Genomic DNA, 20,922 nt, shown 5'->3' with positions numbered 1-20,922 from the left:
CAAAGACGAGTAACTTTCCTCACCCCGCGATGGATCCAGCAACCGCACGCGCATCGCAAGTTGGTCGTGCCGCGAAAGTTGGTCGCGCTCCCTCCGCCGTGGGGAGGAGCGGAGCCGGAGGAACAAGACTACAAGAGGAGCCAAGCAATCAAAGCCGACTCGGCCGCTGGCCTACCGAACCCGCCGGAAAACACGCGAAAACCCCACCACACCAGATAGAGCAGAAACCAGAAACAATCCCCGGAAAGACGAAGCGCCGAGATCGAGGGCGATGGTGGTGCGCCGGCTGGGCGGCGAGGGGTGCGCGCTGCTCACGCTCCCCAACATCCGGAGGCGGGCGTCCAACTCCTGGGCCGCCGTCCGCGACACCTTCTTCTCCACCAAGGTGATGACTGACGACCTAGCCGCCTCCCTAATGTCCCCGCATCTACTGTGATTTTGGTCGATTTGATGACGCGCGTGCTCGTCCGAAGGCCGCGGCAAATGTTCGAGAGCCACCGCATTGGCACCTCCGTCGCCTCCGTCCTCACCACGCCGTGGGGTTTGGTAGCTTGCTCTTCAGATATGTTTAGTAGTTTTTGAAACAGTAATATTATTGTTTTTAGTAAGTTTTTAAATTACGTAGGAAAGAAACAATCATTGCCTAGTTAATTCATTGCCGAAACAAATAGACCATGCGATGCGTGGGCGGGTGCCGGTAAGTTCCATCGCTGGTGAAAAAGAAAAAGAGGAGCCGAACGGCAGAAAAATTTTAGTTTCCAAACAACTTCGCTAAAATAGGACCTCTAACGGTTCGTTGCGCTAAAATGACACTCGAAACATTTGCTCCTCGAAATACATGACATTATACCCCTTTTAATTCATTTGATAATCTTAAATACTATATTTTTTCTCATATGACCATATTGCCCCTCATTGCTCGGTGGCCGCTGGCCTGGCCTAGGCGCGCTAGGTGTGGTTTGGCCGGCTGGCCGGCTGGCCTGGCTAGTTGTCGTGGCCATGGCTGGCTCGCAGGACTCCAAACGCGTTGGCCGTGGCCTGGCTATAGTTGGCCATTGGGCCCGAGGCCCGACAATTCGGCATGGTACAAGGCCCAGCCCGACACGAATTTAATCGGGCCCGTGCCGGCCAGGCACGAGCGTCGGACCGTACCTGGGCTGACGGCTCGGCACGTGGGCCGGCCCGGCCCGGCATAATTAACCACCGGCCTGACAGAGGCACGCGGGCCGGCCCGCATGAAAGGCCCAATTAACAATAGGCCCAAATAAACATTACACACCCAAGCCCATTTCAATGTATCCAAATCCTAAACTCCGCATCTCCCTCCCCTCCTCTCACATCGCTCCCCAGGCACCGCCCCTCCGCCGCCCCTCCGGCACGGCGCCGCCACCCTCTCCTCCTCCGAGACGCCGCCGCCCCTCTCTCCATGCAGCCTTCGGCGTTGCCTCCTCCTCCTCCTCCAGGCCGCGACCGCTGGCGTTGCCTCCTCCTCCTCCTCCTCCTCCTCCAGGCTACGGTCGCAGGCCGTCACCGTTGCCGCCGCGCCACCTCCTCTCCCCCGCAATGCGACCGGCGGCGACCCCATCTCTCCTCTCGAACCGCGGCCGGCGAGCCACCTCCTTTCCTCCCGCGCCGTGGCGGCCGGCGCTGCCATCCTCCCGCGCCATGGCTGCTGGCGCCGCAGGGCCGGCAGGCGGCAGCTCCTCCGCGGGCGACGGGCCAGTCGGGCCGGCCCGACACGCCAAATTGGCCTGCGGGCCGTGCCTGTGCCTGTGGCCTCGGCACATGGGCCTGCCCGGCCCGGCACGGATAAATAATCGGGCCAATCAGACCGGGCCTAATCATACCGGGACGAGTCGGGCCCTGGCCGTGTCATGCTGGGCCTTCCCATTGGCCAACTATAGGCCTGGGCGCCTAGCCGGCCGCTGGCCTGGCTAGCTGCCGTGGCCATGACTGGCTCGCTGGACGTGGTCATGGCTGGTCGCTGGGGAGTGGCCATGGCTGGGCACATATATATCATTTTGGATCTCAAATACATGTATGATATGATTCAAGTAATAGGTAAAATCATAAATTTAGCACAAACGAGCTCATAAAAATATGTTAGCAATAATTCATGAGTTTAATTCCAAACGAGATCCAAGTGATATGGAATAAATCATGAGTTTACATGTCATCACACAAGACAAAAATAATTCATGCAATGTGCAGCTTTCTCTTTGGAGTCATCTTTCTTGGTGCTGGTGCAGTAGGTATCCTCACGGGAGAAGTGGTGTCGGTTTGTGAAGATGTACCCTCTCCTAATAACATCGCGAGCTTGCTGCAAATGGAAAATACACTTGTTACAATGGTAGCACAGTGGACAATGGAAAATAGGCTTCTATGAACCTAACATATTCTCACCTTCTATTGACCCTTCCAGGACTATCCCATAGGATTTCTTCTCGAGTCGGCCTTCATGGAGTGCTAGGTTCTGGATGCATTTTTGTCACATTCTTACTAGGTTGCCTACGCTTCCTACAAGTGATCAAATAAATTAATATTGACATTTTCATTCAAGTTTCTTGATGAAGTAAATAAGTTACCTGTTATCACTAGCTTGCATATGACCTTTTTCTCCGCATCTTCTCCAAATCATAGGTCCTCTAACCATTTTCTTTCCCTTGGCATCGGTTGGAGCAGTATCATTCTCACCTTCACCCACATTGGCCTCTATACCATCCTCTTTCCCTTTCCCTTTCCCTTTCCCTTTCTTCTTGTGTCCACCTTCGTCCCATCCCTTCATTCTTAGTTTTCTATGTCTTCCAACAGGTAATTTAGCTAGCTAGAGGTGCACCAACTGATAATGGTAGTTCCACTTGTGGCCATTGTGTTTTATCTGTCGTCGGCTCAATCTCTCTTCCACAAGCAGCCCTAAACCTATTCACTGAGTAGTAGCCATGCACAAATTGTTCTAGATCAATGCCTCTCTAGCAGGTTACATAGGCTAATACATGTTGACATGGCTTACCGGTGTGCTGCTATTCAAGACAAGTGCATGTTCTTTGGTGTAACTTGACAATATGCCTCACAGAAATGCTGCCACTATAGTCTATAGTCCATAGCTCTGCACTCCAATTAGAACATGGTACTAGTCTCAAGTGTCCCAAACCTCTAGTATTTGCGCTTAGCTGAACCATAACTGCTAGGAGTATCCTGACTTTAGGTAGCATGTATGCAATATCTCTTCTCTTGTTCCATGGTAGCATGATCATTTCTCTAACCTTGTCAGCTAGGTCAGCAATAGGTAAGTCCTTGATGTCTCTAATCTAGTTATTAAATGACTCAACAATGTTACTAGTTATGTAGTCACACTTAATCTCTGGATTGAAACCACACCTATACCATAATAGCTTATGATTGGCTTATAACCATTACACAGATTGTGGTGATTCACTTACCATTTTTGCTATATTTCAATGAAAATCTCATCCCTGTAAGTCCTTGTAGCAGGATATATCTGGCCAAACCCTCTATATCTCTTTTGGAAGTTTTTGACCATATGATAAAAGCACTCTCTTTGCTCTGCATTTGGGAATACATTCTTCACTACATTTTCCAAGCCCTTGCAAGCGTAAGAACAAATAGCAAGGAGTGGAGGATCACCTATAGCCTTCTTTAATTGTTCCATGAACCAAGTCCAGTTGTCTGTTGTTTCTGAAGCCATGAAGCCATAAGCAACTGGATACAACCAGTTGTGTCCATCAATTGGTACAGCTGCTGCCAAGTGACCATTCCACCTTCCATTAAGTGTAGTAGCATCTATACTTAAATGCGGCCTGCAATCTTCCAAAAAACCATCTATGCATGGTTTAAGTGCACAGAAAAAACGGTGAAAATATGTCTCACGATCCACTTCTAGAACATCAATCTCAATGACACTTCGGGGGCTGCGCTTCATCACATCGGCCTTCCACCTAAACAACAACTCAAAACTATCTGACCATTTGCCATAAAACTCATCGAGAGCTCTTGCTTTACCCCGCCATACAGTGTCATATGCAATTTGACACTTGTGTTCCTTCTCTAACCGTAGTTGCAATTCCTTACATCCAATTTTTGGTTCAGTTCTAAGTATAGGCACATCCTTGCTAGCTACCCACTTGCAACTTGGAGTTGTAGTTGACATCCTCATGCTAGACACACATTCATGTTTGTCGACTAAAACGATTACCTGCAAAATAAAAAATGACATTAATACACAACAAGAAGAATGAATGAATTTATTAACTACAGTTGATATTTATTAACTAAAATGGTTACCTCCGCAGTTGTGGTGCCTTTTATTTTCCTGCCATTTATCCCCAAGGGCAGCAACAACCTTCATCACCGAACTTGCAAAAAGCCATATATATCGTCTTACATGATTTCTCTACTTTTATATCAAACTCATTGTTGATTGCATATTGCCGCACCACCAGCTTGAACTCCTCCTTGTTTGGGTGCACTGTTCCAACCTCCATTGATGGGTTGTTCTTATCATATGAAATTACCATCTCACTTGGCACCTCATCATTAGTTGGAATGGCAGGACCATCAACATTTTGCCCAACCACATTATCATGCCTCTGTTCATCATTAGTAGGAATGGCGGTATTTGGCGCGCTCTCATCTCTGATGCCTAAAAGCTCACACATCTGACTCTCGCTCATAAGTTCAATTCGACCTTCATCATCATGTGTCTCCACGATTTGTAATGTTGTCCAATCAACTCTTTCCATATTTTCAACATCGTCTACTTGGCCCCTATATAAACTACTATGACAAATTAGACAAGTGTATGTCTGCATGCTTGAGGGTTTCCACTACTGTACTGTTATAAAAAAATAAAAGAACTAGTGCATCCAATATGTACCTGTCCACTTCAAGAATAGGAAGATTATACTCAATTGCCGGAACAACAACAGTAGCAAGCAGTGACTTTGCTTGGGCTACAACATCAACTTGTCTTGCATCATCACCTGGCTATGGACCTCCAGCGGCTGCCCTGGCGAGGGCGCCCAGGCCATCAGGAGCCACGGCCAGGGCACCAGGTGCTCCTGCGGCCAGTCCTCCTGGTCCTCCGTCCAGGCCATCAGGAGCCACGGCCAGGGCACCAGGAGCTACTGCGGCCAGCCCTCCTGCAGGATTCATGTGGACGTTGTACTGCAGTGGATGATGTGGATAGTGGGGAAGATGATATGCAGCCTGCAGTGAAGAAGTCAGTGGTGCCTAATCTCACTGGACAAAGACCTAGGAGAAGAACGAACGCGTATGTGAAATCAAACACAGTTCACACCCAACCTGAGATGAAGGATGGGGCAGAGCTGCTCCTGCGGGCGCCAGCCCTCCTTGTCCTCCAGATCGAGCATCAGGTGCTGCTTCCAGGGCACAATGTCCTACGGCCAGGGCACCAGGTGCTCATGCAGGCGGTGCCTCTCCATCCATGGAGGGAGATCGCGCGGGGAGGTTGGGGAGGCGGCGGCGTCAAGGGCTGGGGAGGCGGTGTCTAGGGCTGGGAGGCGGCGTGGCCAGGCGACGTCGGGCTGGGGCGGCGGCGCGGCCAGGCGAGGCGGCGGCGCGGCCAGGCGAGGCGGCAGTGCTACTAGGCGGCGTCTAGGGCTGGGGAGGCGGCGTCTAGGGCTGGGAGGCAGATGAGACGTCGATCCACAAGGTAGAAGGATGAGGGGCAATACAGTCATATGACGAAAAATACATGTATTTAGAATTATCAAATGAATTAAAAGGGGGCATAATGTCATGTATTCCGAAGAGCAAATGTTTCGGTGTCATTTTAGCGAAGCGAACGTTAGAAATCCTATTTTAGCGAAGCCACTCGTTTGGAGTTCTATTATAGCATGATTGAGGGGGAACATAAAATAATCAAAGTGTATCACTACTAGAAAACGGGCCTTGGGCACCGGTTGAGAAGGGCCAAAGGCACCGGTTTCCCAACCGGTGCCCCGCAACCGCGACCAATGGCCTCGCCTTAAGACACCGGTTTTTTCAACCGGTGCCTTAAGCTTCCATTGGTACCGGTTAGTATTTCCAACCGGTACCTATGGCCTCTTAAATCACGCAAAATATTCTTTGGCTGGGATTTGAACCCACGACCTCTAGCCTCACGTGCTGCTCCTTTACCATCTCAACTACACAGCAGTTCTGATTGAGAAGAAGATATTTTCATTTTAAAGTAACTCATGTATGAGCCTAAGGTACCGGTTGGTAATACAAACCGGTACCTAAGGCTTCTAAGGTACCGGTTGGTAATATCAACCAGTACCTAAGGCTCGTCTATTAGTACCGGTTGGTGGTACCACCCGGTACCTATGATGAGCCTTAGGTACCGGTTGATAATACCAACCGGTACCTAAGGCTCATCCATAAATTCCATCCACCCTAAAAGTACCGGTATGAAGATGAACCGGTACCTATGTACCGGTTCATCTTCATACTGGTACTTTTGAGGTGGACCTAAGGCTTGTTTTCTAGTAGTGTATGTTTAGGATTCTAGCTACTAAAGTTGTAAGGTAATAGGATTCGAGGATCATGGATCCGTGCGTCATACGTACTCTTGTAACAAATTCCTGTCAACTCCGATCCCTAGCCGGTTGAAGGCGCTCTTATAAATACAGCATGACGCGGCTCTAGCAAAACGATGCTTAAAGAATCTTTTACGCAGGACGTTCGAGTAGTACCTTTCCTCGCCCCGCGATGGATCTAGCAACTGCACGGCGCCCATCGCATCGGAAGTGCAAGCGCAAGCGCCGCTACATTGGGCAACAAGGGACGGCCTCCGTCGGCGACGACGACGCCGCGATGGCCATGTCCAGGTTCCTCGAGTCCGGAGGCGGCGTCCGCGCCCTCGTCGAGTCAGGCGTCACCACGGTGCCGCCATTGTTCGTGGCGCCCGTCGCGCCAGTGTCGTCGGCGGCCGTGAACTTCGTCGTTCCATCCGTCGATCTCTCCCTCCCGCGCTCGGACGCCGTCGCGCTCGTCCGCGCCGCGGCGCGCTCGAGCGGCATCTTCCAGCTCACCAACCACGGCGTCCCGGCCGCCACCATGGACTCCGCGCTCTCCGTGGTCAGGGCCTTCAACGAGCAGCCCTTGGCGGCGCGCTCGCCGTTCTACTCCGTCTCGCCCGTCGGGGCCGTCTCCTACGGCACCCATCCAATCCCGCGGCCCACGGATGGCCAGCCTGTGACCGCTCCCCTCCTGCCATGGCGCGACTCGCTACTCCTCCGCTTCGACAAACTAAGAGATCCCGATCTCCGCAACCTCCCCGCAGCGTGCCGGGACTCTCTGCTGGAGTACCATCGGGCGCTGACGAGGCTCGGGAAGGAGATCGCCGGCCTGCTCTCGGAGGGGCTCGGAGTCGGGGCCGAGCGGCTGGACCCGGTTGAAGGGTTCCTGATGCAGTGCCACTACCACCCGCCGTGTCCTGAGCCGGAACGGGTGCTGGGCAGCCGTGAGCACACCGACGGAGGTTTGTTCACGGTGCTCTCACAGGACGGGGTCGGCGGGCTGCAGGTGCGGCTCGACGGCGACGAGTGGGTGGACGTGGCGCCCGTGGCCGGTACAATTCTTGTCAACATCGGGGACGTTCTAAAGGCACCTAGTTTCTAAATTGATTATTATATTTATTTAGCAATGGAAAAGTCTAATTAAATAATGTATTTGCATCCTTTCCCAAGCTAATAATTAACCTTTGCGTCACAATAACTCGCAGGTGGTTTCGAATGATGAATGCAGAAGCGTGGAGCACAGGGTGGTGATCAAGTCCGCACAAGAGCCAAGGGTCTCCATTGCCCTCTTCTTCAACCCTGCCAAGCATGGCGAGACCGATTTCGTCTTCGGCCCTCTCCCGGAGCTGGTGACAGAAGAAAAGCCTGCACGGTACCGGAGTTTATCCTGGCAGGAGATGCTGGATAACAGGAACGCATTGGGGCATGCTAAGCCATCGACACTTGATCAATTTAGGGTCACTTCTTTGAATTGATGATTGTGGAGGATATTGTCGATGATTTGATTCAGCTCTCATGTACACGTTTGCCAAAGAAAATATCCTGATGACTAACGAATCGAATATTGGTTGGATACCTACGTATATGTATATCACAGGATTGATGATTCTTGCAAGCGAATCAAAGAACACAATCAAGAAACTGGAAAAACACAATCTGCAATTGCAATGAACATTAAGTTTCACGTGGAAAACTAAACCCAAACAAAACCTAAACTCTAATGGGGCTGTGGCTACTGAATATGTGGACTTTAGAGCGTGGATACCCCTCTGGACAACTCTATTGGCCCCAACACGATACACGGGTCCTTAGCCCAAAAGTGGTGGCACAAACAAACTTGAACCCTAATGTGGCGGCAGCTACTAAATATGTGGACTTTAGAGCGTGGATAAATTCTGAATGTCGCCTTGTATTGTCAATTGCCGATGACTCCGAAATGATATGGACCTGAATCCGGTGGCATTGGAAGGTTATGAAATTATTTTTCCAACCGTATAAAGATCTCGCGAAACAGACTCCATGTGTATCCGTGGCGTTGTATTTGGTGCAGAGTGTTTCTAGAATCTGATGCAGTGAAGTTCGAAGTCCTACTTGAACATGAACTTCAATGTGTACGTACACTACTGGAAAAAAGCACATTCGTCCGCGGCCGTTAGTACCGGTCACGGCTTTGGCCGGTACTAACGTGCAAATTTAGTACCGGGCCAAAGGAATAGTGGCCATGGGAGCCTATTAGTACCAGTTGGTAGCTCCAGCCAGCACTAAAGTGTGCCACCGACAGACTTTGACCTCCGCCTGCAACGGCTAGTGACAATTTAGTACCGGCTGGAGCCACCAGCCGTACTAAATTGCCGCCAGGAAACTTAGTACCGGCTGGTGGCTCCAACCGGTACTAAATGTGGCGCGTTAGTACCGGCTCGAGCCACCTGCCGTTACTAATGTGCCCACTATAAATTGGCGCCTTCTTCCTCCCCGAGCCCGAGCCAGTGCCATTTCACCAGAGAAGCTCGAGCTCGGGGTTGTCCTTCCCCTTAGAGAGTTGCCACCATTTTTTCTAGTTTTAGTGTGTGTTCTAGTCATCCAAGTGCGCTAAAAGTTTGCAACTTCATCCTCTCTTCATTGATAGTCTTTATTCTTCGTTTTATGCTCCATAGTTAGAGAAATTTGTGACTTTTGGAAATAGTGAGAATGAGCATGATTTTTTGATCTATGCTATGATTTGAGATATATAGATCTGATGACTTGAATGTGTGAGTAGATTTATTGGCTAGGTTGAATATGGATAATTTATAGACATATTTTTCAATCATTTTCTATATATTAGAAATGACTGTAGCATATTTTTTATTTTTAGATTCAGATGAGCATGTGGATAGTAGAAATTTTTAGAATGAGTGTAGACACTTTATGTGATTGTAGTAGATATGGCCATAATGTGGATAGTTAATTTTTTTATAATGAATTATTGAAAGAATTATAATAGATTTTTTTATTATGAATTAATTATTTTGACACTCTAGTGATGTATTTATTCAGGCTCACATTGAAACCATCTAGAAGGTAAAAAAATCTTTGTTTCGAAATAAGTATACATCGTTAATCTCCAACCAACAGTGATATCACTACCTTTCGGGGATACACGATGTGCTATATGGACGTCGCGAATCGGCTGGTCGCATCACCAGCACTTCCGATTAATACGAAGACAACATTTGACGCAGTCAGCGTCACCGTTGTTGCACTGAGAGCATATCAACGAGCACGCTGCATGTACCAAGTGCTGTGTTCCTATTAACCGGAAATGTTGGTGCTGCGACTGGCCGATTGGTGACATCCTTGTACCGCACCGTGTCCCCCCGAAAGTCATTGTCATCACCGCAGGGTCGAGGTTACCGACATAGACATTTTCCGAAATAAAGTTTTTTTTCTACTAAATAATATTTCAAGTTTATATAATTATAATAAATATATTCAATTATGTGCTAGATACGAATATATACGAATATGCAGACGTGCTAGAATGTGAATACGCAGACGTACACGAATATGAATACGCAAATGTATATAAATACGAATTAGTTAAAACCCAAAAAATGGAAAAGCAGAAAAGAAAAAAAAGACATTTAGTACCAGCAGGTACTAAAATGCTCCACCTGCGGCGCCTGCATGGCAGGTCGACCGGTACTAAAGTGCACCTTCAGTACCGAGCTGCCTGACTGGTACTAAGTGGCGGCCCACTTAGTACTGGCCAGGCGGTATCGGGCCGGCGCCCGGTACAAACCGGGGTTCCGGCCCGGTACAAATGACGGTTTTTCAGCAGTGGTATCTGAAAAGTGTTGTCCTCATCATTATTAGAAAGCTAGGAACGCAATTTGACCATTTATAAACTTCACGCACCAGATCAACTTAGATTGCAAAGCAATGTGCAACACCATTAGCTGTCTGGTTTACCATAACAAAAATGAAATTACATAAAAGCTGTTGCATCGCTCTTGGAGGTCATGAAAAATGCTTGCAAAAGGAAAATATGCGTATTGCCATATATTTTCAAGGCCCCGTTATAATTTACTGTTGCATAAATAATTTCTAGGAGGTCCTGGTGTTTTATAGGCGGGCGAAAAGTTCACTGCCTGGTAACATTGCGCTACACTATAGCAGCCAGTCCACACCTAAAGTTCAATTTCGAGGGGAGGTCCGATCCATGCGGTGAATGACATGAATCGCTCCTGAAAATCATCCTGATTTCTAGGGCAGACTGAAATAAGAACCGGGCCTAGAAATAAGATCAGTGATCTGAAAGGAATCGGGTGCTCGTAGCCTAAAAGGAGGAGATGGTGAATTAGGCAAACTAAAAATCTTAATCTCAAGCTCCAACTATTTGCACATAAATTAAACTAAGACGTACTATTTAGATGCGCAACTAGTGTTCTTCTAGTGTGAAAACCCTCATCCCAAAAGAGTTATGCAACCTATAGCCAATCCTATCAAAATTCTACTCTATGAAAGTAAAGACACACAAGATTCCAATAAGTAAATGCGGAAGCATAAATGAGGGATGAGAGAAAGCAAACTCTTTGACACGAGGATTTATCCCGTGGTTCGGTTAGCCACAAAGGCACACCTACATCTACGTTGTTGAAGCACTCACAAAGAGTATTGCTTCGCGGCCACCAAGTCTCTTCCGTGAACACAATCACGGTCAGCTTGGCCCCGGGTTCCACTAAGGAGCTTCACCAAGAAGGGTGGGGTCTCCACGTTCCCCGCACAAAGATGTCGTTTCCGCTCCACACCAAGCCGGAGAGTCGACGACGCTGTCGGTGAGTCACCAAGACTCCAAGGATGGCCGGCTCACCAAGTACACGATGTGGTTCTCTTCTAGAACCAAGGCACAAGGCACAATCCTTGTTCTCTTACTCACTCAAGAGCTAAACTAGTGCTAAACCTAAGAATGTGATCAATTTGCTCTTTGGTTGGCTTGGAGATGTTCTTCAGTGTGTCTAGTCTCTCTGAACTCCAGCAACTCTAAAATGGCCAGGGTGAGGCGCTTATACAGGCCACTAAGTCGAACTAGCTGTTTTGAGCCGTTACCAACTTTTTCTGCTAGGTGCTGGATAATTCGACGGTGCTCTGAGAAGGGCATTGGATCATCCGACCCTACTGTCATCTTCACAGTAGCCGTTGAGTTTCAAACCAATTGCTGACATCATTTGTCCGACGCATTAGTCCGACGCTATTTGAAGACCATGTCGGATCATCCGGTGCTTGAAGGCTTGATTTGAATTCCAAGACATCTCTGATCATTCATCCGACCATTACTCCGACGCTCCAAATACCACGCGTCGGATCATCCGATCCTGAAGCAAATTTTCCAACTCGAGAAACAGGCTCTCTGGTGAATTGCTCCGAGTCTTAATCCGACAGGCTCTTTTGACTGCGTCGGATCATCCGACCCTGAAGGAGAAATTCAGCCTTCGGAAACATACTCTCTGAAGAATAGCCCGAGACAAAGTCCGACTAGGTTTTCAACTCGTCAGATAATCCGGATGCTTTGCCCGGATAGTCCGACCTTAGGGCCGTCGGATTATCCGATCCGACTGTGTTTTTCTGTTTCCTTGTTGCACTTGTCCAACTCGTCGCATCGGTAATCCAGAGTGACGGCGCGAAGAGGCTGCGAGAGTGATGGTTTGTTTGTGTCGGTGCAGAGAGTGTGTCAGTCGAGGTCGATTCAGCGTTTGAGTCGATTAGAGGAGGATAGTGCCAGAAACTGCCATAATTTTTGCTTACACAACTATCAAATACTGCAATGCATCAATCATTTACACACAAAAAATGAACATAAAAATAAGGGTTTTTTTTTGTCTACAGGACACTCTCAAAACGTTGTTTTGTGAGCTGCATACTCCAATTCTTGAATTAGTCTCCAGGACACTCTGAGCGGTGAATTTTGTGCGTGGCACATTGGCTCCATTAAATAATTATTTTGCAATTAGGGAGGTGAGAGAACATGATCTAGAAAGACAAAAATGCCCAAGGATTCATTGCCTCAGTTGGCTCCGCTCCATTCGCATGGTTGGAGGAACCTGCGACGGACGCCGCCGCCCTTCACGCGGAGCCTGCGCGCCTCCGCGGCCTCATGTGCACCTCCGACCTCCCAGCGATCGGCCTGTAGAAGGCCACTACGTCTGCGGAGAGAACGAAGGCCTCGGGGATCTCCTCCACTAACAGCGACGCCTCCGACTCCCTGGACGGCACCGGCACCGGCACACACTTTTTCTGCCCGGGGAGCGCCCAGAACACCGCGTCGTAGTGCGGCTCGCTCATTTGCTTCATCCTCCCTTCCCTTCCAAACTTTTGCTGCTGCTCCGCTTTTGCCAGCGCGAGGGTGCAGGCCGACGACGACCGCGGGCGTGGAGGAGACCGTGACCGCGCCGCCCGTAGACGAGCTCACGACCGTGCCGGCCGTCGCGCGGAGCCGGCGACCGCGCCACCCGTCCGTGCGCAGCCCTGGCAACTTCCATGTGCGCGGTGACGCTGGTGGTGGTGAGCACGAGCCAGATGGCGACGGTGAGCAGCGCGGCCAAGGCGCAGAGCGAGGCAGCGCAGCCGTGTTCCTTGCGGTCGAAGTTCCCCGCCGGGTGCGAGTCGGCGGCGGCGCGGGGCCTCGACGGAGACGATGCGGACCGGGGGCGAGGGGCTGGCGAGGCGCAGACTGGCGTCGAGGGGCTGCGGCGGCACGGACCGACAGTGAGGGGATGACGAGGCGCGAACCGGCGTCGAGGGGCCGCGGCGGCGCGGACCGGCGGCGAGGGATGGCGAGGCGCGGACCGGCGGCATGGCGTGGATTGGCGTCGAGGGTCCATGGCGGCGCGGGCCAGAGGTGGCGTGGACCGGCGTCGAGTGGCCACGGCGAGGCGCGGACCGCCACCGTATGGTGTGAGGTGGGGCGGCCGCGGGAAGCCGCGATGGGCGCGGCAGTGAGGAGACGGAGGGGAAAGAGAGAAGAAGAGAGGTGAGGAAGAAGATGACAGGTAGGCCCCAACAAAGGGCAAAACAGTCTTTTTATCTGATCTCTCAGTTGAAAATGAATAGTTTATTGGATGCATTGTGTGGTAGACCAAATGGCGCTTTCGCGGTGTGCTGGGAACAAATTCGAGTTTGGCGGTGTGCTCTACACGAAATCATGCTTTCGCAGTGTGCTATGGACAAATTTCCCTAAAAATAATGTATGAACGGCAGTGGTATAGTGAGTCACTACAAACATTTAACATAATCTGTATTGGTAGTGAAAGCCTGTTGAGGTAAAAAAAAATGTTGGCTAACTCTATCTTAATACTCTCCATACATAGAATGGGACTGATTTTCTGAGGTCAAGATAAAAAAGAATATGGAAACAACATCCATTGATAAAGTTGCATACATGAAGTAATTAGTACATCTATAGAAAATGAGCAAAAAAAAATTCATCGAAATATAGTGAAGTGCGTTATTGTTTTGAAGATCTCATCAAAAGAAATACAATGGTGCAATCAAAATTTATTTTTTTGATAATCAGTTTAGCAATTACATCTTTTCAATACCCATGAATAAAGGACTTGCTACATCTCTAGAAAATGAAAAAAAATTATCGAAATATAGTCAAGTGTGGTTTTGTTTTGAAAATCTAATCAAAAGAAATACAACAGTGCAATCGAAATTTAATTTTGATAAATGGTTTAGCAATTACAGCTTTTTCAATACGCATAAGTCATAGTTGCACGTAAATCGAGAAAGCTGAGATACGTGTCGCTTGGAGGGCTTGGAGGGTGGAGGAGCAACAGGAGAACAGCACGCGACGCACGACGTGGGCCTAAAATCAGGCCTAGCGGCGAGCTTCTCCGTCTAATCCCACCCAGCGCTGCTACGCGTCAGGCATGCGGAGGCCGAGCGCTGTGGAGTGCCCTCGCCGCTTGCTGTATAGGGATTAGACTATATGTGATAAATGAAGGCTGTTATGACTCATGGAGGAAATGGAAATGCTATGTATAGTGTACACAATCATTGCATAACATGTGGATTACAATAGACAAGGTATTGTCATTGAACTCATGTCTAAGTAAGCATAGCCCAAAGGCAAAAACAAACTGGACTAACTCAACAGATTCTTGAATAGACTCTGCGTTATCTACTCTCCTGCACAATTAAACTACCATTCGTTTCTGTATAGGAACATATTACCAGAATAAAAAATGTTCTAGATTGCTGATATCCATCATATCTTGGAAATTGTTATTACTTTGAGTGGTTTTTCTTACTAAGTTTTGACTTTGAATAACAAAACTGCTCTATAAGACGAAACCTAACACTGGCTCAGACTCCTCATTAGGCCACGTTGCATGTTATTCTCTGTCGTCGGATCGTAGATGCAGCGTGAAAACTAGTTGCATGTTATTCTCTGTCGTCACTCGTCGGATCGTAGATGCAGAGTGAAAACTAGGACTCAGCACGCGAGTCCCTCAGCCATCTTTCTCGATGCTTTGTAGGAAATTGTACGGTAACCCTCCGCCATAGCCGCCATCAATGCAGGCACAGTCTACTCTCGAGGCCACCAAGGTAGAGGATCCGGATCAGATCGTTGCTATGGTGGACTAGCGCTCCACCGGTGAATTCGTCCTACTGTCTCCGCTTGGCCTCAGACATGGACGACCACGCACTCGCCACGAGGGCGTCCCCCACCTCCAGGACGCCGCGGATGTGGGTTTGGGAGATCGAGGGCCGAGGTTGTCCGAGCTCCCAAGGCTGTGTCGATGGAAAACTTGTAATTCCTGTTCGACTGCAACATTGGCAAACCTTCATGCGAGAATGCTCTGCAGAGCGGTCAAATAAGATCCAAAGGATGTGTTGGAAGTGCTGGAGAACAAAATATCAAAGTTACCATGAGGAAGGGCTCTGAACGTGACCTCTATTTGATGCTGATGAAGAAGTACAAAGTATGGATATCCAAAGGAGAAGAGGATATCCTAATTTTCAGAAGAGTAATGAGCCATCTCATTACTGGCAGAAGGTACAAAACTGACAACCTACGTACTTTGCATGTATTCCAAGTGAGATACATATCTATGTAGTTCTTAATACATATGCAAAATGAGATAATTAGTTCGTTCATCCAATGCAGCAATTCTAGATTTTGGATAAGGGTTGCTGCACATTTAGTTCATTGAAAAATATTTAACTAGCCCAGCTATACACCATGATGGCCCACCTATGAAATGTTTAAAGCTACGACTCCATTAAAGTGATGCATCATGCATTCCAAAGTTGTCAAGTGCAAATCTGTTCCACCTTGATCAAGAAAGTTGAAGTAACTTAAACTTTAGCCTTAGATGCATAACGATAGGATGAATCTTATATAGGAACTAGGATTGACTAGTAATTTGCTAGTTAACACTTGGAATGTATGATACTTGCAGTGTAGGATCAAATTGATATGATTTCCTTTTATTTCTTGAATACAGTAGTAATAATTGATACCAATCAAAGCTTACAGTAACAATCATTAGCATCTGTTGGGTTCTCGGCTTCTTTACAACCCAATCAATATGCATACACGCAGGTTAGACATGATAAAGTGGAAGAGTGTCGCCTTCGTATTAGCAGGTGTCTAGTATAGATTGGTTGGGGGTATTTATTGTTACATAATGACTATAATGCCCCTACCAACCCGAAATATTCGTGGAATATTCCGAATCGAAGGTCATTTCATACAGGTTGGAGTGTACAAATTGTCTACCCTATCCGATTCGTATGCGGGACGCTACCCCGAAGGTACCACATCACCTTCGGGTTTGCAGGTGACCTTCGGGTTCCTTTCTAGACCTTCGGGTGCTTCTGAGGACCTTCGGCCGATTCCGCAGACCATCGGGTGCTTCCGTGGATCTTCGGCTGATTCCGCAGACCTTCGGGTGCCTCCCAGGACCTTCGGGTTCCTGACTCCTTCGGCTGTCTTCGCGTTAGCTCAGGCCTGCTTGGTTCTTCCGCCTCGTATCTTTGGGCAACCTCTGACCTGCGAGACGGTGATTCCCAACAGTCGCCCCTCGCGGGCGAGGGCCGACTCCGACGGGCTGAACCCTCGAAGTATTTATCACCTGCAACCAAGAAAACATCTCCCCCTGTCGGAGGCTGGGACAAGCCGAAGGTGAATTTTTTACACGTGTCGACTTTTAGTTGGTTGACTCTTGGAATTTTTCTCGGTTTTACCATTGGCATTACTGTTCACTTTTACCCCCCTTATATAGGGGGGAGGGGGGGCGCCACTTTCACGCCTTCTGCCTGCAGCAAAGCTCTGTCAGTTTTTTGAGTTTGTGTTGGTGTCTCTTATGCTCAATCTGAATAGGTATTCTGCAAGCGCACAGAATTCACCGGTGTAACACTTCACCTTGGAGTATTCTAGGGTATCGTGAAATCCAAAGGGAAGCACTATGGTAAAGTGTATCGTAAATTATAGTGACAATCCTTATTGAAGTTATTGACCGACTAATTCAGCAGCGGTAAGCCAGATAACTGATGAGATAAATGGCCAAACTATGACCGCGTGACACACAGGAGATTCTATACCGTAGAGAGGTAGCAGCTGGGAGGACAATGAGCGAGAAAGGACTCCTGAAACACTTCTAAACTACTGAGCTAGCCTCACTAGAACTAATATAAGTTTCTAACTTGATGTCTGAACCAGGAGCTTACTTCGGCGGCCTAAGCGAAGGGCGCAGACAGGGATGAGAAGGGGCCCAACATACTTTTGTCAATCCTACTGCTATGAAAACACCCGAACGTGGTGGACTACGAGGGACGAACAAGGCTGTCACCACTTGCCGCCTACCACTACGGTACCGTGGGGGTGGAACACACTTTCTAGCTAGCACTGAGTCAGACACCACGTTTGCTCTCGGTACTAGGATTCCTCTTGAGGCCTTCAAGAGAAATCCCCCTCAACCTAGTGAACTAACTTGAGTTACACTAGTACGGGCGAGAAAACCCGTAAGACTAACTCCGACAAGCAAGGAAGAGAACTTAAACTGAACTAGAGGTAAACTTACTCCCGGAGACAAGTACTAGTACTTGGGAAGATAAATACTTGCGGAAAGTAAAGCTGACTCAAGTAAATAAAGAAGATAACTTATATTAAAATAGTCAAAGGAAAAGATACAAGAGCTTTACCGAGCTCCGATGACGACTCCGGATCCCCGAGAAAAGCTCGACTCGACTCTAACTCCCAACTACTAACCTACTCTAGACTTGAGAAGATAGAATTGCTCCTTTGAGTGTGTGTTTACAAGTGAGGGGGGAGAGTGCTATTTATAGGCTTCTAAGGTCGGTAGAAGGCCAGTAATTCTGTTAGCGCTAGGTGCACGCAACTGTAGAGGCGGTACTTAACTTCCACGCGAAGCCGGGAGTCGAGTCTCTACAAGGTGGGGCCGGGCAGCCCTCCCTAGGCCGGGCGGCCTAGGGGTGTGCCATCTGGCCACCGACCTGCCGTGGACGGCTCCTGATCTCTTCTGTACGTCGGTTCTCTGGGTGGTTACCTCGGATGCTTCCATCTTGGGCCAGGCGGCCTGAGGTAGGCCGGGTGGCCTGCCTCCAGAGCCCCTCGGCCCTCCGCTTTGCCGACATTGCACAACAACACTCCACATTGCTTCCGGAATTTGTGGTTTCCCCATTTGGCAATCTTGGCACTGGTATGTGGGCTTTTGAGTTGAACTTTGTGCCTTCCGGGTCCACCGACAGGATATGAAATGTTTACCTTGTTCTGGAACCTCATGAACATGTCACATTGCTCCAGTGAAAGTATTGGATCCATGTATGTGGAGGTGTCAGGCTGGTCAGCACGAAATGTGCCGGGCGGCTAGGATTTTCTCTGATTTCGACCATCTTTGGATAGAGGATTCCTGCAAGCACAACTCATCCAAAACTTGTGGAACTTATTAGAATCAAATAAAATATGCATGAAACGTAGTGCAAAACTCAATTTATTCCCGAGAAGTTGACGGTCAAAACGTGAGATAATGGCCGCCAACAGCTTGCCACGTGGAGTGCTGTGATTCGATAGGAGCCTTGAGCGCTTTCGCGTCTTTGGTCTATTGTGGAGCTTCACATCTTCTAAAGTCTTTGTAAGTTCTTTTTTAAGGATCCATACTTGTGATTTGGCAGGGATGGCTCGTGTTCGTCTGATTGCAAAGGACGTTTCCGAAGGTGCGGGCTCGGGTGAAGAGAGGGATCATATTTCATCGAAGGAAGAAGATTTGTCGAACGTTGACGCCGACCCGTCAGAGCTAATGAAGCGGGACAAGCCTGAGCCAACCCTAAGGTTTGGACCTTCGCTCATGTTTGCGGCTCTGATTGAGTCGTATGTCGAAAGAGGGTATTTTCCTGCGCGGGTTTATCGCCCGCCTCAAGCAAAAGAGACGCCCAGCCCCGAAGATGGGGAATGTGTTGTGTTTCGTGATTTCGGTTTAAGGTGAACATTCATCAGCTGACGCTGAACGCGGTCGTTCAGCTTTCAAAGTTTTTCTGGGCTGTCAAGACTTTCAAAGGTCCTATCTCAGCTGACGCGTTCTGCCGCCTGTATGAGCTTCATCCACAAGGTTGGAAGGTCAGGTTCGCTAACGAAGATGAGGTGTTTAGCGCTCAGAGCGGGTGTTACACCTTCGTGCCTCGGAGGCCCAACAAGTCTTTAAAGATTGATCGTGTGGAGCTCTCGTATTGTCAGAAAAATCGATGGGACAATGACTGGGCCCAATTTTGGTTTTATGCCAAAATTGGGCTTTCCAAATTCTGAGAATCCAACAGAGGTCTCTTATCCTTTAGCCTCGAGGGTTGCCCCAGTCGAGCACATCAGTCAGGCTGACTTTCGAAGGTCCAGAGTTGGTTACAAGGATTGCTTGGACGCCTTCGCGTCGGCAGCTGGGTTGATCGGAGGGAGGGATTTGATTGAGATATTTATTTGTGCGAATATTTGGCCTTTGTCTGCCGGTTGGGATCCAAACCCCTTTGGGAAGGTTGGAGTGCGTGGTTCGAAAGAAACAGTTCCCTTCCCGAAACTTGTACTGGTCAAGCCGCCCGGTGAGAAGGACGAAGCTATTGTTGCAGAGGTCGAGCGAAAGGCGGCGGAGTTGGCAAGACCATATTTGTCGAAGGAACATGATTCTTTCATTATATGCTGCCCCGGAGGTTCTCGTGTGAATTGATCTTTTGCTATTATGGGGGTGAAGTACCCAGACCGGGAGGAGCCCAAGAAGACGGAGAAGAGGAGCAAGGGGGCTTCGGGTGAAGATCCCGTCGCCAAGAAGAGAAAAATTTCTTCTGCGGACGCCGGATCTTCGAAAGGCTACCCCGAAAGTTTTGCGACGAAGCCGCCCCGTCTGCCTCCGAAGGTCCCCTCAGCAAAGAAAGGTAATCGTTTGGATCGTTACCTTCGGGGGGTTTCTCATAATGAGCTATGTAGTGAATCTTTTATGCGGGAGCTAGAGGAGACGATAAGTTGTTCCCCTCTTCGAGGAGAGTCTATGGAACTTTATCTTGATTAGTTTGCGTCCCTCCTTTCAGGCCCGGACAATGTTGGGGATGTGATTGTGAAACTTCACCCATCAAGCGGCACGGGAGGTCGGAGTGTCAGCTTGCTTGATCTTGAAGGTGAGGGTGCTACCATTGACCCCGTTGTGCCTACACCTGTGGCCGCTACTGGGCCAACTCCTGCCCCGATGAGAGTTGTCGCGAAGGTCGTAAGCACAGCCATTGCGACCTCGAGCGATCAGCCTTCGAAGGTGCTGGAGGGTGCTGTTAGCAAAGATACTGGTGCCATTGCTACCGCGGCCCGCAAGGACCCGGTGGGGACATAGGAAGTCTTAATGGGTGATGATGCTCATGACGACGGACAACATCGCTTCGACGAGCTAGGTGGGGTTCTACTACCTCGTCCTCTTGATTTTCAGGGTCCGGATATTGATCCTTATCTTCCTTGGGTGCGTGAAGTAGATGTTGCCACAATGATGGCGGAGCTGAGCCACGAGATCGAGGTTGGCTCTGCGAAGGTGCCTCTACCTTCGCTAGGCACCTCTTTCAATGCCAAGGAGCAACAACTGGAGAAGGAGTTCTTCGATATCGAAGATATTTTTGTTTATTTTGGTGAAGTATGTGTAGTGAATTATTTACTGACTGTGATCTGTGTAGGTTTTAAGAAGGAGCTTGAATGTTACGGTACTGGGGATGTTGGCCGGGTTGTGGCGGCGATGAACGCGAAGGTTTGGGTTGTTGTAGGTGTTTTGTAGATTTGCTCTTGCTTTGGGGTTTCACACGCTTTTTGTGCACGCTCTTGTAGCTGGGAGGATGCTGCTTCGAAGGGCGAAGGTCG

General features: G+C 49.0%; 1 protein-coding gene and 1 pseudogene across 1 annotated transcript; one reads left to right on the top strand and one right to left on the bottom strand.

Moving 5' to 3' along the window:
* Nucleotides 1-171: 171 nt before the first annotated feature.
* Nucleotides 172-8,069, top strand: LOC120672390 (1-aminocyclopropane-1-carboxylate oxidase homolog 6-like). The gene is made up of 3 exons (XM_039952763.1): nt 172-385; nt 6,701-7,629; nt 7,748-8,069. Exons 2-3 carry the CDS (start codon nt 6,733-6,735, stop codon nt 8,015-8,017), a joined length of 1,167 nt encoding a protein of 388 aa, XP_039808697.1. The 5' UTR covers nt 172-385; nt 6,701-6,732; the 3' UTR covers nt 8,018-8,069.
* Nucleotides 2,197-5,172, bottom strand: LOC120674752 (annotated as a pseudogene).
* Nucleotides 8,070-20,922: the final 12,853 nt, after the last annotated feature.

This window comes from Panicum virgatum, chromosome 5N (genome assembly GCF_016808335.1).
Source record: "Panicum virgatum strain AP13 chromosome 5N, P.virgatum_v5, whole genome shotgun sequence".
NCBI lineage: Eukaryota > Viridiplantae > Streptophyta > Magnoliopsida > Poales > Poaceae > Panicum > Panicum virgatum.
The sequence above is the reverse complement of the archived record's forward strand: the minus strand, read 5'-3'. Positions and strand labels throughout refer to the sequence as shown.

Excerpts from the sequence above, each read along its gene's own strand:
- LOC120672390 (XM_039952763.1), top strand. The coding sequence starts at position 6,733 with ATGGATCTAGCAACTGCACGGCGCCCATCGCATCGGAAGTGCAAGCGC. Across the intron at positions 7,630-7,747 it reads ACATCGGGGACGTTCTAAAG|GTGGTTTCGAATGATGAATG; the intron begins GCACCTAGTTTC and ends AATAACTCGCAG.